We start from the raw sequence: 18,044 nt of genomic DNA on the forward strand, positions 1-18,044 counted from the left end.
CTAAACTTGTTCTATCACACGGAACTCTAGGAAATAGGCAGAGGTGTATGGGCTACTATTATTAATGTTAGAATAAGACTTTTAAAACAAAAGAGATATTTACAGTTTTAAGTCTATCATCTTCTTAGCCAACCAGAAGTGAAGGTGCTTGCTTATAGGCTGAATAATTAAATGTGAAAATTGTTTTAGTTAAAAAATACTGTACCACTCAAAACTAACCAGAGCCTTTAAAAATAAGCCAAGATAAGAGACAATTGTCATTTTCACTAACAAAACCTATTTTCTATACAGCTACCAGTATCTCTTCAAAACAAAAACGTGACCAGGTCTTTCTTTTTTAAAATTCTGCAATGGTTTCCCAGGAAACAATAAAATATGAGCTCTGCAGCATGGAACACAAGGCCCTTTATGACCTGCTTCCTGCCTACCTCACCTCTACAATCCCTTTTTGCTGTCTATAGTTTCCTACACTTATGCTATATAATTCTCTGCCTCTGCTTTTAAATCTCACTGGACTGTACTCAGCTCCATGAATATGCTACAATCCCTCCTGTGTCTGGGCTACTGAAATTCTTTTCTGAGCACACTTTTTAAACTATCAAAATAAATCCTATTTTCACATAATCGTCCTTTAACCTTCAACTTAAATGTCACTACCTTAGGACAGACATCTCATACTATCCCTATTATCACGGTTCAGTTTGTAATTATGTGCTGTAGTTTTTGATTTGTGCCAGGAGGGTAGGGACACCATCTGCTTTGCTTATCACTGTATCTCTGATGAGTCACAGGGTACATATGACATATTAGAAGGGGTGGGAAAAGATTTGTTCCACTAAGTTGTCACAGGAAGAATAATTTCTAGTTCTCTTAATTTACCCAGTGACACTGATTAAAGCTAATAATGAATAACTAAAAATAATCCAAAGCCATTCTTTTTATTTTAAATAAAAATATTAGCTGTTTGCTACCAACAACAGCATCATAAAGGGATGTAAATTTGAGTAGAATAAATATCTCTAGATCAGACTTTATATTAGAGATGTTAAAAATCTTACAGAGTCATGTTTATTTTTTTAATCCTCACCCAAGGATATGTTTATTGATTTGAGGGGGGAGAGTGAAAGACAGAGAGACAGACAGAAGAGACATCAATTTGTTGTTCCCCTTAATTTATGCATTCATTGGTTGACTCTCATATGTGTCCAGACCGAGGATTGAACTTGCAACCTTGATATATCGGAACAATACTCTAACCAGCTGAGCTACCCTGCCAGGGCATATCACACATGTTTTTAACGGCATCTGGAATGGTGACTCCTTTCCTAGGGGTTTCCAATTTACTTTGCCCATTGCCATCAGAGGACTATCAATCGCAGCTAGAGACTTACAAAATGTATTTCTTAAATCCTAAGCCTTAAGAAGTAGTAAGAGGAGTAATCAGAATTACTCCTTGATCCATGGGGCTGCAGAATGGATGTTGTATTAGCAGGTACAAAAACAATATTAACTTTGTTGTACATCTCCATCAGAGCTCTGGGGGTGACTAGATGCACTATCAATGAGCAGTGGTATTTTAAAAGGAATCTTTTTTCTTTAGCAGTAGATAACAAGTGGGCTTAACTATTCAGTAAACTATGCTGTCAATAGGTGTGCTGTCCATCCAGGCTTTGTTGTTTACAGAGCACAGGCAGAGTAGATTCAACATAAATCTTAAGAGCCCTAGATCTACAGAAAGATACATGAGCACTGGCTTCAACTTATAGTCACCAGCTGCACTAGCCTTTAACAAGAGAGTCGGCCTACCCTTTGAGGCCAACATTGACTTCTCTTTAGCTAAGAAAGTCCTACAGATGGCATCTTCTTCCAAGATAAGGCTGTTTCATTTACATTGAAGACCCACTGTTTAGTGTAGCCACCTTCATTAATTATTTCAGCTAGATCTTTTGAAGAATTTGCTGCAGCTTTTACCTCAGTAGTTCCTGTTTCACCTTGCACTTGAACCTCATGAAACAACCTCTGCTAGCTTCAAACTCTTCTTCTGCAGCTTCCTCGCCCCTCTCTGCCTTCACAGAAGTAAAGAGAGTCAGGGCCTGTCTCTGGATTAGACTTTGGCTTATAGGAATGCTTTCGCTAGTATGATCTTCTATCGAGACTACTAAATCTTTTCCCATATCAGCAATGAGGCTGTTCACTTTCTTATTCACATATTTACTGGAGTAACACTTTAAATTTCCTTCAGGAACTTTTTCTTTGCATTCATCGCTTGGTTAACTGTTGGGTGCAAGAGGCCTAGCCTTTGACCTATCTCAGGTTTTGACACACCTTCCCCACTAAGCTTAATCATTTTTAGCTTTGATTTAAAGTGAGAGACATGCAACTCTTCCTTTCATTTGAACATGTAGAGGCCACTGTGAAGTTATTACTTATCCTTATTTCAATAATGCTGTGTCTCAGGAAATAGAGAGAGGCCCAGGGAGAGGGAGAGAGATGGTGGGATGACTAATATGAGTACACACAACATTTATCTATTAAGTTGTCATCTTACATAGGTGTGGTTTGTAGCACCTCAAAACCATTAGGTTAGTAACATCGAAGATCACCAACAACATCACCATAACAAATAATAATAATGAAAAAGTTTGAAATATTGTGAGAATTATCAAAATGTGACACATAGACACAAAATGAACAAATGTTGTTGGAAAAGTAGTGCTGATAGAGTTGCTCAATACAGGGTTGCCACAAACCTTCAATTTCTAAAAAAAAAAAAAAAAAGTAGTATCTGGAAACAAAATATAAAGAGGTATTCCAGGCCCTGGCTGGGTGGCTCAGTTGGTTGGAACACCATCCATGCACCAAAAGGTTGTGAGTTCGATTCTTGGTCAGGTGTGTGTGAGAGGCAACCAATAGATGTTTCTCCCTTCCTCTCTCTGAAACCAATGAACATATCCTTGGGTGAGGATTAAAAGAGGCATGTCAGTACACACAAAACTAAAACAAAAATTTCATGAAACAACTCTTTCACTGTGTACAATCACACTGAGGTTGAGAAACCCTGGACTAGATTCATATTTGCTGAATGAACATACATTAACATGCTGACTACTGAGTGTTACCTCAGATGCTTCTGTGGGCATTAGAGAACACATGATAAAAAGACAGTACTACTCTCAAAAATCGGAAAACCTGAATTCCCAAACACACTTGGCTCCAGGGATTTTAGACAGGGGACTGCAGACTCTATTATCACCATTCTTATAATAGTAGGTCTTTCTGAAATACCACAAATTTCATTAATGTTGGGAAGCCATGACTATAGCCCAAGTCTCTGAAAATGAAAGAGAGGACATAACAAGTCAGCTGAGCAACAACTTCAGCTATTTATTTACCTTTCTCTGTGCCTGAGAATATGGAGATGATTTTATTCCGGGGCTTTTTTTCCTCTGGAACAGAGGGCAAAGGTTTCAAACTGTGATTAGCTGACAAAGGGTCTTTGCCTCCAGTGCTAAAAATGGTACTGCTCATTCTCACGGGAGGCGCTGGAGGCTTGTCTTCCAGTTCTCCGTTATCAGACATGATTCAGAATTACGGTTACGGCCTGAAACAGATAGGCAAAAACTTAGTTAGTAACAAGGTAAAAAATAGTAGAAACGAGCACAAAACAGTAACAATCCCCTCCCCAATTCTGAATTAGAAAATGTTATTCATTTAGACTAAAACATGCAAGATCTGTAAACTCAAAGAGTAAGCAATGAAACTGGTTATCCATGAAGTATAGGCAACCTCCTCTAACAAAGTTAGTGAATGCTGAGGGAATGTCTGAAAGCCATGTCCAGATCAGAGGACATGAAGACACTAATATATTGAAAGATTCATCTAATCAACTGATTCTAAGAGTAAATGTTTTCTAATGAAAACAGACAACATAAGTCTTCAGAAAAAAGAGATTTCCAAAGAGGAAGGCTATTTCCCAACCAGCCAATCAAAGCGTAACAGATGTGGAACGGGGTTTAGAACAGGGTGCAGGCTGAGAAGCTCCTGGGAATAGAGAGAGACAAAAAAAAGAGAGAAAAAGAAAAAAAAAAAAAAAACCAAAAAACAAGACCCAAACCTCCACAGACTTGGCTGGGGATGAGGAAGCAGAGGAACAGTGGAGAGGTACTCTGCATATCAATAACAGCTGGCCAGTGCTACAGTTATGCTGAATAGCTGTGCTGCCAGGGAGGTGGAACTGACTTTGACTCAGGACGTCGCTGGAGGCGGTTGGCAGCTGGAGGAAGGCAGAAAATATGGGAATGCAGATGCAGCCCACCGTGGGAGAAGTTGGAAATGGGGTTACAAAGGAGGTGCAGGGTGAGGATTTAAACTTAAGTGCCGCACCCATTCTTGCGCATGATCATGTGGTGTGAAAGGGAGCAGTGAGAAGGGAGAAGCAAGCAAGCAGCTATGTAGTTCATAGTGAGGAAGGAAGCCACATGGCCTGGACTAATAAGGAAGGAGACGCTGCTGTGATTGTGCCTGCTTGAGCTGACTCTGGAGCCCCCAAGGACTTCCTTGCAAGACCCTGTCCTGCTGCAAATGTCCTTTCTGGATTTACGCTGGGCTATTAAGACCTGTGCCTTTCCTGAGTTTCGCCATGATCCAGAGTAACACGGCACCTGCTTTTCTGGTCTATTCAATGGATGCTGATGAAAACGTACCCCAGATCCTGCAGGAGCGAGCTGCTGTCTGAGGATATATGACTTTGGTACCCTGCAAAGGGACCGGAGAACTATTTGCGTAGCTGGATTAAGAAAAGGAAACAGGGAACTTCCACTTTTTGGGCTTCTGGCTTTTAACCTGGTGGGGAGTATGGGAAGTGCTAGGTCTCCTGGGAAAGGAGGGCTCCAAGCTGAGGTGGTCTAAGCTTCCCCAAGGTTGGAAAGTTGCAAATAAAGACCTGCTCCTTCCAGCATTAATTGTTGGGTCACTCACCAAGGCACCACACAAAGGCCCCAGTCTGCTCAGTAAAAGAAAGGATACATCTTTGCTATGTCTCCATTTCTACAGGAGACAGATAGGACATCTGCCATTAAAAAGATCAACTAATTCCCCCCACCTGGGAATCTGATTCCTCGACCACTAACTAGCCTTGTGATTACAACTTACCATTCATATAAACTTTCCTAAAGGATACAGTACAAATGTGCCACTGATGCAATATTTGGTTTCTCAGAAAATCTGACATTCCAATAACACACCTTAGTCCCTTGCAAGTTTGCAGATAGGGCCACAGAACTCAATCAATCCACTTGGAAGACTGACAAAAGTAAATCCAGAGTTTGGCTAAAAAGCAGAGTATGGCCACATCCCAAGGGTCTATCGGATGCCCTTTCCGGGCAGTCAAGTAACCCCTCTTAGCCACATACAAGGCTAACTTAGTGGGAACTTTAACCTTGTTACACATACGTATATATTTTATATCTATAAAAAAGTAGATTATATGCATTTAAAATCAGTTAAGGGAAGAGAATGCCTACTTTACAGATGAACTCTGATACAAAACAATATATTTTAGGAAACACTACACTTCTCCACTAAACAAGGTTTTGAATGGTAATTAGAACCTCATTTATTATAAAGTTATCTAATGCTTGTAAGTGAACAAAACTTTATAATATATACAATGACTAAGTATGCCAACTGTATTTACATAAAGTTAAAAACAAAATTATTTTTTCGAATTTAGTGTGAATGCTAGTTCCCAAAGAAAAGTAGGTATAATTTGGGAAGAACTGAGAAATGAAGACATTATTGTACCTACTTCTACTCCAAATCTTACAGCTTTTGTTTTCTTTGATAGGTTATACCACTAGAACTGCTGTGTATTTTATCTGCGATAATGACAGTTATCCTTCAGCCTACAAAAGGAGAGTGCGAGAAGGTGAAGGGGGAAAACATATATTTCTGGGAATAACGACTACAGAAGGGCTGGGAAAAGGGAACAAAAAAAGATTTATGTTTGTGTGTGAGAAAGACTGCCTGAAATGAAATACTGGTGGTCAAAGGAAAAGAGATGGAGGTGAGATCTAAAAAGGTGGACATCTAAGTCAAATGATTCCTCCAAACCAGCTGGTCCCACCCTGTGGGGTCTGTTCTGTTTTGGGGGTGGGATGAGAGCAGGGTGTGACTGGCTGTCCTTAAGGGTGTGTGGGCTGTCAGGTGTGTATTACCAGACAGGACTTATCTATTGCTACAAATGGGAGAGAGAGAAGGCTTAGTACCAATATTTTGAGGATCATTTGATAAAGAGAGAAATCAAGACTTTTTATCTCTTATGTGGCCACAGCATTAGACAAAATAGATAAACCTAGAGCAGCTTACTTTCATCTTTATCACCAGTGAGGACAATCCATGACAGGATCAGATTCTGGTTACACTTTGACCAACTATCACCTACATGAATGCGTATCAAATTTAAACTCAGAATAATGTAACAAAATTTCGAAATACATTTGCATGCATATATAGAAAGAAATGCACCTAAACATTAAGTTATCAGTACTTTTTACAACTGTGGTTAAAAAATCAACATAAAGTCATCAAGGTTAATTATTTGGTGTAAACTGACTACAAATTCTATCCTCAAGGCTGGCTCGTAGATGGAACGTGGCTAGAAACTGCCAATGTACCTTCAGCTGTATGTTGTCTAGTATTGTAGTTAAGAGCATGAGTTGTGAAATCAGATTGTTTTTATTTGAATCCTGGCTCTATCATGAATTTAAGGGTGACCTTGGACAATTAACAGTGAGTGGCTTAGGGCTCCTTGGAGAAATAGATGGTTCTGGGCCAAGAATATGAAAAACAAAAGATGAGTCCAGAGCAGCAACTTTCAATCTTTTCCATCTCATGGCACACACAAACTACTAAAATTCTGCAGCACATCAAATATTGTGTTTTTTGCTTATCTGACAAAAAATATGGTTTTGATTCATTCACACTGGATGGCTATCATTGTGTTGGCTGTTGTCATGTTTTTACTTAACAATCAAAGAAAAAAGACATCAGTGCCCCTGACTAAATAGTCAGATATTGCATGTTTTACATATTTTAAAAATTCTTGCAGCACATCAAATGAAAATCGCTGGCCTAGAGCATCTTATAGTGACAGAAGGTAAGGAAGTACTTAAAAAGGATAAGGGCATGTCAAAACACACAGAAAGGAATTCCAAAAGAGCAACGCTAAAATGATGTGAGCAACAAAATTAATAAAGCAGTATTGGATTATAACCCAAAGAATAAAATAAATATGTATCATTTGTATTAATACAAATAAATGAAGAAATAATCTGGGGATGGGAAAGAAAATCTTTCTTACAAAAGAATTACAAATAGTACATGTAGACAGCCCCCCTCTAGGAGTTAAAGTTTAACTTTCCTCTATACTTGAGTGTAGGCTGGACTTGGTGACTCATTTCCAAAGAACATGGAAAGGGAAGAATAACTTCAAAGTGGAAAAATCCGACGGTGCGTTGATGTAACAAACACCCAAACCTGTAGAGAATGCTTATAAAAAATTTAAGCCAAAAAGACACACCTGGAAGCAAGTTCTCAACAGACTGAGATAAATGCTATATAGGCAAGAACAATTTGCAGTTTCTTTTATGCATTTGAGATTAAGGAGGAAACATCAAGATTACATAAAGGTGGGAGGGAACAATTTGGGGTTGGGATTACAGGACAGTCAAGGTATGTGCTCTCTGGGGTAGTTATGGTTTATTTCAAAGGTGTATTAACCTAGATGCACAGAAACAGGGCTCGCCTAAGGCAAAGATGAGCCTTTTATTAAAAAGTTATATGCCTGGGGCGTGACTACCCAACATGACCTGTCCAGTTAGGAATTTATGATCAGATCATCCTGTGAGGTTTTCCACAGAACTGTTTTTTTCTTTGTCACAACTGCACTAATCAAGTGATATGGTTAACATAAGTCATGTCGGTATCACTCGCCCCCTGACCTAATGTGATGAGAAAGAAGCACACTTCACCTCTGTGAGATTCTTCCCCCAAATCTGTAACCCAGTCTGTTCATGGGGAAAACATCAGCAAACTCAACCAGAGGGACATTAGACAAAGTTCCTGACCAGTTTCCTCAAAACTGTAAAGGAAATGGAAAATGAAAACAAATTAAGACTGAGAGACTGTCACAGGGCAGAGAACTCTAAGGAGACATGACAATGTGATATCCTGCAACAGAAAAAGGCACTGGTGAAATCCAAATAAAATCTAGATTTTAGTTAATAATACTGTGCCAATGCTGGCTTCTTTGCTTTGATGTACATTTTATGGTTTATGTAATGTTAACATTAGGGGACGATGAGTAACAGCTATAGAGGAAATCTACTAACTTTGCAACTTCTCTGTAAATCTAAAGTTATTCCCAAATAACAAGTCTATTAAAAAAGGAATTACTAAGTTCTTCAAAAAGTTAAATATGTAACTTACCATATGACCTAGCAATTCCACTCCCAGTGTACACCCAAGAGAACTACAAACACATGTCCACACAAAACCTCATCAACAGCCCTGGCACGGTAACTTAGTTGGTTAGAGCATCATCCAGATACACCAAGGTTGGGGGTTTGATCCCTGGTCAGGGCACATACAAGAATCAACCAATGAATGAATGCATAAATAAGTGGAACAACAAATCAATATTTCTCTCTCTCCTCTTCTTTCCCTAATTAAAGACAAACAGCCCTGGCTGGTGTGGCTCAGTGGATTGAGAGCTGGGCTGGGAAGTAAAAGGTCACTGGTTCGATTCCCAGTCAGGGCACATGCCTGGATTGCAGGCCAGGTCCCCAGTTGGGGGTGCATGAGAGTTTCTGACCCTCCTTCTCCCTCCCTCTAAAAAGAATTAAAATAGAAAAACAAGGGAAAAAAACCAACCACCCTTGTATATAAATGTTCATAGCAGCATTATTCTTACCAGGCAAAAGATGAAAACAACCAAAATATCCACCAACACGTAAACAGATAAGGCATGGTATATCCACACAATGGAATATTATTCAGCCATTAAGAAGTGCTGATATATGCTGTAACACGATGAATCTTGAAAACGTTAAGTGAACAGCCAGACATGAAAAGGACCATACATTACACAATTCCATTTATAGGAAATAGACAGACCAGGTAAATCCGTACAGAAAGTAGAATGGTGGTTGCTAGGGGGTGAGGGGAATGGGAAGTGACAGCTGATGGGTGTGGAGTTTCTTTCTGAGGGAAGGAAAATGTTCTGGAATTAGTCATTGGTAATGGTTACACAATCTTGTGAATATGTTAAAACCACTCACTGAATTGTATACTTTAAAATAGTAAATTTTAGCTGTGTAAATTATATCTCAATTTTATAAGGAATAGTTACTACATAACTTAAAGATCAAATGAGTTAATAAAAATTGAATGCTGCTGCTTCTATTATCATGATTATTATTATTTATAAGATCTTATGCTAGAAGCTGGAGAACATAAAAGAGGACCTAGTTTTCCAAGAGTTCCAAGAGTTAATCCACATATTCATTTTAAGTTAGGTCATGAATATGCTCTTTATCAATCTGTTCTCAACATGTGCATTGGAAAAGATACTTTGTTTCTTCAAAACAGCACTGCTCAAAACATTTTTGCCTCAAGACCCTTTTAGAATTCTTTTTTTTAAAAAAGGATTTATCTATTTTTAGAGGGGGAGGGAGGGAGAAATAGGAGGGAAACATCATTGTGAGGTTGCCTCTTGCAGTGTGCACCCTTCACGGGGGACCTGGCTCCCAACCCAGGCATGTGCCCTGACTGGGAATTGAACCAGCAACCCACTACTTAAATCCACTGAGCCATACCAGCCACGGCTAGAATTTTTAAAAATATTAGAGAATCCCAAATAACTTCTGTTTATATGGAATTAAGACAAGTTAAATATTTATTTCATTAAAAAATAAACCCACTATAAATATAAGTAACTCTTATGAACTATAATAAAATGAAATGAATTTGAGAAGAGTGGAATTATTTTACATTTCTGCAAATCTTTTAAATGTCTAGCTTAGTAGAAGACAGTTAAATTCTCATTATCTGCTTCTGCATTTAATTTATTGTTATATTTTGGTTGAACTGTATGAAGAAAATCCAGTCTATATAGCTACGTAGCTAAAAAAAGTATTTTTTAATTACAAAAATTTTAAAGTATTAGCTTTCAGATAATTGTAAATATTCTTTTTTTGATATTACCCCAAATTCAACCTTCCTAAAAGTTAATTGTGGAATCTCAAACCACAGTAATAAAATTTTTTGTACTTAGTTACATTAAACACATTAACTTTGCTTGTAGTTTGAACGAATCTTTTACCCAGGCATAAATTTTATAATGTGAGAAATTATTTAGAAAATATTGATTCACCAAATTATGAAGACATTCCATATGTCTATCAACACATCAGTGGTGATACTAATGTTTTTGTTTTTGTTTTAAAAATCATATTAATATCACCACTGATATCATCAGAAAAGTCTGAGTATTGGGAAACTCAATAAAGTAGATAAAAGTTTTCTAAAATTCTAATTTTCACTTGAAAACTTAAATCACTTTGTTTCTGAGACAGTGTCTGCCACATACCCAAACAACCAGAGTTTGTGGGACAGTTGTTCTTTCAAATAAAAATGGTATTCCATTAAAAAGGGTAGTTTAGGTCAGTCACTGAAGTGGTTTGCTGCAAGACAACCCTTCTTTGTAACTGCCTCATGAGTACTTCCCATTTTGCCAGATAAATATTCCAAAAGTGAACTCAAAAGTAGAGATATAAAAAAATTAGTAATTTCATTGTTTCAAGTGCATTTTTTTAAAAAAAAATTCATCTTCCAGCACTCTTTAATCAAAATTCCATCACCAGAAAAGTCCTGGTAGCATACGATGATGCTGGGATGGGCATGTCAACTTGTCCTACAAATGGAACTGCCATAGGTTTGTACTTTAAACATGTATGAAAAATAAAATATATAGCCCTGGCTGGTGTGGCTCAGTGGATTGAGTGCTGGGCTGCAAACCAAGGGGTTGCCAGTTTGATTCCCAGTCGGGGCACATGCCTGGGTTGTGGGTCAGATGCCCAGTGAAGGGCACATGAGAGGCAACCACACAATGATGTTTCTCTCCCTTTCTCCCTCCCTCCCCCTCTCTACATACATAAATAAAATGTTTAAAAAATAAAATATGTAATATTTAGCTTTATAAATGTCCCCACTTAATCACTTTATCTTTAAAATAATTACTACTACCTCCGTCCAATAAATTAATTAACCTGGAGTCACTAAGCAAGTATCAGCCTGATGACACCAACGTCCTGAACCAGTTCTGGGGGAAACACTTCAGACAGCCAAATGCTCACAGGAACCAACGTGAATCAAAACTAGCAAATCTCTCACAGTGAGGTGAGACATCAAACACAGGAGCCTGCTAAAGGCTGTTCTTTTACATTGGGAAAAATAAATTCCCTAAACCATACGGAGATGCAGTAAAAGCTGCAATGGAACTTTTGGCACCAGTAGAAAAAAAAGGCCTTTCAAAGCCATACTTAGTGACAAAGCATTAGTCTGACAGAGAGGTGACAGAGGGGAAGGGACAGCTGCCTCAGACCTTCTCCATTCTGAGTCCCCCCTACTGGCCCCCTCTTTGGGGCTACAGTCACCCCCTCCACCTCAGAGAAGGCAGGGCACTGTCAGGGTAGCCTGCCCTCTTCAAGCTTACAAGTTCCTCAGAGGAAAGCACTGTGGGGTGGGATTGGGGCAGGGGCTGCTTTGCTATGTGCTCAGTGGACAGCAGGAAGTACTCAACACATAAGGGACACGGCCAATGCAGTGGATGGCTGCACAGCCTGAAGTGCATTCTTAAGTGAACATGGCTTTAAAAAAAAAACCAAAAAACCCCCCACAGCCTGATGGCCAATGTCTTCCTCTGTGCTAAAGTACAAGAAGTTGAACTCACCACTGCTTTTGCACCATCAATGTAAATATCAACATGGTGCAAAGGCAAAGATGTCTTAGTGTTATTATGAAAATAGATTTTGACCCCACAGACCAGAGACCACACTTTGAGAACCCAGCTCTATACCTCACCCTCATATCCCCAATTCTTTCTGATATATTTTATTGAAGTGGCAAAAGACCCACCGTTATTTTAGCCTATACTCTACAGAACATATTTTTTTCTTTTCTTTCTTTCTTTTTTTTTTTTTTTTAAGATTTTACTTATTTTTAGAGAGAGGGGAAGGGAGGAAGAAAGGGGGAGAGAAACCTTTATCTGTGGTTGCCTTTTGGGGGCCCCTCACCAGGGACCTGGCCTGCAACCCAGGCATGTGCCCTGAGTGGGATTCAAACCCAGAACATATTTTTAATACAAGAAAAGTAATCAATGGCTTAATAACTAAGTTAGGGCACAAAACCTAACCAAATCTTTAACATGGATGAAAATCTATATATGTGCAATGGTATTTACTATATTGTTTTTTGTAACAAAAATCAGTAAAATCATCATGCTGTGGGCTAGCCAGATAGACTAACTGCTATTTAAATGAAAAACACCACCAAATTCTAAGCAAATAACCTTACATGGCAACTTTCAGAACAGAGCCTCTGCTTATATACTTTGGTTATGACCCCCACCAAAAAAAAATTTCCCTTCACTGCTCTATTTTAATATACTGCATAGTACCTTTTTTATTTTCTGTAGAAACTCAGTCCAATAGAACCAAAGAGTAGAGTTAACATGCTGTCTGTTTCAGAACTTTCTTCTGGGTGACTGTATATTATAAATTTGAGTTAGCTATCTCTCAAAGAAATCCCAATGAACATAATATACTCTGTAGGTAACATACACTGAAACGAAACCCGTATTTCATACTCAATGTATGAGTCACAAATATCCCTCCTGAAATTACTCAAGATGAGAAATATGATAGCAACAATTCTAAGTTACTTGCCTCATAAATGATTAAAACTTAGTGTAAGCAAGATCAGTGACACACCACTGATGACTGACTACTCAGCCACCAGCTTAGCTGAAGACTTTTATTATTTATCACTTCATCTCAGGGTTTCTCTTACTAGTCTCTATGACTTCACCTGCTACGCGGAGGAAGAGGTTAGAAGAAGCTCTAACTAGCTTCCTAAGGAGTTTCCATGCACTCAGACTTTGTTTAGACAAAGAATGGTTAATGTAGATCACTCCTACAATGGTCAATGTAGATCACTGCATGCATTAGACAGTAGGTTTCACTGATTTTGTGGTACACACTCTGCCCAGTGAAATATTACACTTCCTGAATTTATTCTCTTTTCAAAGAACATTTCATTAACACAACATATCAACTACCCTAATATTAAAAAACCGGGGCGGGGGGAGAAGATTTAGAGTTTTCCCCTAACAACCAATTCATGGCCTTAGTCTTTAATTTTTTTCTATAAAGCAGTGTGTGTTTTTGTGTATTGTTTCTACTGCCAGTGTCAGCTGCCTAAAAAGTGCCAGATGAGGATATGATAAGGTTTTTTACATATTACATTTAACTAGAAACAAGGAATGCAAAAACAATTCATGATAAAGTACTGATTTACCTATATTTTGTTCTATCATTACTCAAAAATGTTTTATAAAAAAAGGACAAATGAATTCAGTAGTGCCTCTCTCCAAATTTGTTCAAACATTTTTTACTTTTTCTCCTCTTCAGTGAAAAACAAGTTGGCCAAAACAACAAGTATGCCCACAACACACTGTGCCCTTCTAACAGGCCCACTGTTTCACTGTGACACAACTCAAAGGCAGACAATTCCTCGACTGTCCACGGAAGGAGACTTGGGGAAGCTAAATATACAACAGAAATACAAAAAGGAGTGGTGTCTGGAGCCAGGCAGTTCAACCTGTATAAATGACTAAATTTATTATTATCTAGATGGATCAACTATGGTACTCCAAGTACAAATCATGTACTGCTGAAAAGAATGATTTAAAAGCACCATTTTGTTTTCTACTTTTACATTTTATATAAGCAAATGGATCTTAATTTTCAATACCGTATGAATGTAATAATACAACACCATTTGATAAGATGTCTAACAATCTTTCAATAAACTATAAGAGCTCCAACACTGCTGGCCTTTTCCCTTCCCTTCCCTTCCAATAAAGCTTCAAATGCCTTTGAGAGCAAAAGCAGCAATAAAAATGTCCCAAATCAAAAACAAAAAAAGAAAAAAATCCCAAATCACTTTAAGTTGGACAATACACATTGTAAAAGGGAAGTTCACACATTACAATAAAAATGTTTTTATTTGATGGCAATGCCCACAACATCAGGCCTATTAATAGCAAAGCCAGAAAGGAAAAAAGGAAAGTGGGGAAGAGATGCAGAAAACACAACTGGGGTACTACTAAAGAAGAAAAATGAATGGAAACCGATTCCCAGTCAAATAAACGAAGGACTGGATAACATCAAATCTTTAAAAATACAGCCATTAAACTTTTTAAAATGCATGGATAACTTAGTTAAGATGAAAGAATATTTCCATAGAGCTCCCAAAGCAGGGAAACCAGAAACAGAGAGTAAGCAGTTTACTAATGTTGTTATTCTTGAGGAATTTTTTTACTAAACTCTGGAGACCATAAACTTCTGCTTTGACAGCTCTCACAGGGGACAGGTGAAAAATCCACCAAGTATTCCTAAAGGAAAAAGGGATAGGATCTAAAAGGTCCTATATAAAAATAAATCAGAAATAAATCCCTCTGGGTAAAAGGAAATAAGCAAACCTTAAGTATTTTAAGCCCAGTGATAATGAGAAAGGGGAGAAAAATCTGAGAAACTGTAACAAAATGCACATTTATGATCTGAACTCATTCCATCTATGATATCCAAAAAAAAATCCCAAATAGGTTTAACTGAATGTGGCAGTACTCCCTAGTGAATGGCAGAGTGAAATACAAATATAAAGCCTCCCTGGGAGAAAACAACTTCAACACAAGCCTCAAATAATACCCAAGGGTAAAATTCAAAGAAAAGGAAGACCTCATAGCAAACACTGAAGACAGACAAGGTGCCACGAAGGAGAACAGACCAAACCAGACTGGTGAAACAGATGTGCAGTGATCTGACACACAGCATGCTCTAAGCTCGGTGGTGGCAGGGGGAGGCAGAAAAAAAGCAAATATAAAAAACAATACAGAACTTTCAGTAAGAAAAAAATACCTGAGAATTAAAACCCAACATTTGAATTAAAAGGCATCACAGACTCAGCAGAAGAGAGAATTAGTGCAGTGGGAGATGTATCTGAAGAAAAGTACCTAGAATGCAGGACAGAGACAAACAGAAAATATGAAAGAGAAGTTAGATGAATAGGTTGAATGATCTAAGAAACATCTATTTGGAGTTCCAGAAGGAGATATAGAATGACTGAGGGAATGGTTCACCAGATAAACTAATAGCTGAGAAATTCCTAGAACTGATGAAAGTCACACATTCATAAGCTGAAGAAACCTAATGAATAAAAAGCAGGATAAAAAGTAATTTATGCCCAAAGTGAAGATATAGTGAAATTAAGGATATCAAAGAGCAAAGAGTTCTTAAAATCAAAGGAGAAAAAGCGGCAAACTTCACAGACATGGCAGCTGGATCTTCAGCTTACTTCTTGAAATCAGCCATGAAAGCAAGGACACACGGGAATATCCAGAATACTGAGAGAAACAGTTGCCAAGATAAACTGCCAATTCAACAAAACCAACTTTCAAAAATAAGGTTGAAATAACATTTTGATACAAAAAAATTTGGAAGAGATTGCAATTACCCTATACTTCTAACCAAGATCAATTATGTTGGAAATCAGTAACAAAAAGGTAACTAGGATAAAGCTCCCTAAATTTGGAAACCTAAGAGACCTCTAAAAAACTTATGGTTAAAGAAAGATCATAGAAATTAGAAAATACTTAGAATTGAATAAGAATAAAAAACTATGTATCAAAACTTGTAAGACTGAATAAACAATGAGGTATATACATATTGTAGAATACTATTCGGTTTTATTTTTTTACAGGGAAGGGAAGTAAAGAAGATAGAGGGAGAGAAACATACATGTGAGAGAAACATCAATCGGCTCCCTCTCACACATGTTCTAATCAGGGACAGAACCTGCAACCCAAGCACCTACGCTAACCTGGAATCGAACTGGCAACCTTTCACTTTGCAGGAATGACATCCAACCAAGTCAAACCAGTCGGGGCTACTGTTCAGCTTTAAAAACGAATAGATTTTAATGCATGCTCTAACAAGGATGAACTTTGAAAACATTAAGTAAAAAAAGCCAAACACAAAAGGACAATTACTGTATAATTTCAGTTATTTGAGGTATCCACAGTGGTCAAATTCAGAGACAGAAGAAAGTAGGATAGAGGTCACTGTGGCCTGTGAGTGGGGGTAACAAGGGGAGCTACTGTTTAATTGGTACAAAGTTTCTGTTTGGGACGATGAAAAAGTTTTGGAAATGGATAGTGGTGACGGTTGCTCCACACCATGAATGTAGTTAATGCCAATGACTTGTACACCTAAAAAAAAAAAATTAATAAAAATGGCAAATTTCATGTTGTGTATAGTTTACCACACAAAACTTGCAGGATGTGGACTTCTGCCAAGATGGAGGCATAGGTGGAAACACCTTGCGTCCGCGCACAACCAAATCTAAGAACAACTATTTTTAACAACAATAAACACAACCAAACCACACAGAAAATCAACAATACGGAGTCCGAAAAAAACCGAAATGCTCAGCTAAACTGGTAAGAGGGGCGAAGCCAGCAGCGGAGTGGGTTGACCAAAAATATCCTGACCTGGTGGTGCGCAAGCAGCCAAAGACACGGAGTACAGGTGCGGGCTAGCTACGGGCGCACACAGGGAAGAGGCGTGGCTGGCTGTCTGGGTAGGTCGTGCATTTGCATGCAGATAAACCAGTGAAGAGGCAAGCACTGAGACTGCACGGTGCCGGGCAGCAGGCTCCCACAATTCCCATTGGACAAACAGGCCGGGACAAGTGGTGGGACGGACTGGGCCAGCGGAGAGGACCACCATTGCTCCCTCTCTGACCCCGCCCCCACATACAACATCACAACCCAGCGACCTGGGTGGCCCCACTCTGGTAAACAACTAAGGCTCCACTCCTCATACTTAACAGCTCAAACAGACCAAAAATGGCTCAAGAACAACTCAGAGCCCCAGACCCGATAAATCTGAGCGATGAAGAAATAGCCAAACTTTCAGATGCACAGTTCAAACATTGGTGATCAGGATCCTCACAGAACTGGTTGATTTTAGTCACAAATTAGAGAAACATATGAAAGCTAAACTAATTGAAATGAATGGTAATGTACGGGAAACCAATAGTAATGGAAAGGAAACTGGGACTCAAATCAAGGGAGTGGACCAGAAGGAAGGAAAAAATGACCAAACAGAAAAGAATGTAGAAACAAGAATTCAAAAAAATGAGGAGAGGCTTAGGAACCTCCAGGACATCTTTAAACGTTCCAACATTCGAATTATAGGGGTACCAGAAGGGGAAGAGGAACAGTCACGAGTGGAAACTTTATTTGAACAAATAATAAAGGAGAACTTCCCCAATCTGGCAAAGGAAATAGACTTCCAGGAAATCCAGGAAGCTCAGAGAGTCCCAAAGAAGTTGGACCCAAGAAGAAACACACCAAGGCACATCATCATTACATTAGCCAAGATTAAAATGAAGGAGAGAATCCTAGAAGCAGCAAGAGATAAGGGGACAGTCACCTACAAAGGAGTTCCCATCAGACTGTCAGCTGATTTCTCCAAAGAGACCTTACAGGCAAGAAGGGGCTGAAAAGAAGTATTCCAAGGCATGAAATCCAAAGACCTACATCCAAGATTGCTCTATCCAGCAAAGTTTTCATTTAGAATGGAAGGGCAGATAAAGTGCTTCTCAGGTAAGACCAAATTCAAGGAGTTCATCATCACCAAGCC

General features: G+C 38.5%; 1 protein-coding gene across 1 annotated transcript in view; it reads right to left on the bottom strand.

Annotated features, from left to right (window-relative positions):
* PAK2 (p21 (RAC1) activated kinase 2) overlaps nt 1-18,044 on the bottom strand; it is a 91,658-nt gene that overhangs the window by 45,097 nt on the left and 28,517 nt on the right. The window contains exon 2 of the mRNA XM_037147401.2: nt 3,393-3,601. Coding sequence (XP_037003296.1) covers nt 3,393-3,579 — 187 coding nt within the window. The 5' untranslated portion in view covers nt 3,580-3,601. The remainder of the gene's footprint in view (nt 1-3,392; nt 3,602-18,044) is intronic.

This window comes from Artibeus jamaicensis, unplaced genomic scaffold (assembly GCF_021234435.1).
Source record: "Artibeus jamaicensis isolate MK-2021 breed Jamaican fruit bat unplaced genomic scaffold, CSHL_Jam_final contig_793, whole genome shotgun sequence".
Lineage (NCBI taxonomy): Eukaryota > Metazoa > Chordata > Mammalia > Chiroptera > Phyllostomidae > Artibeus > Artibeus jamaicensis.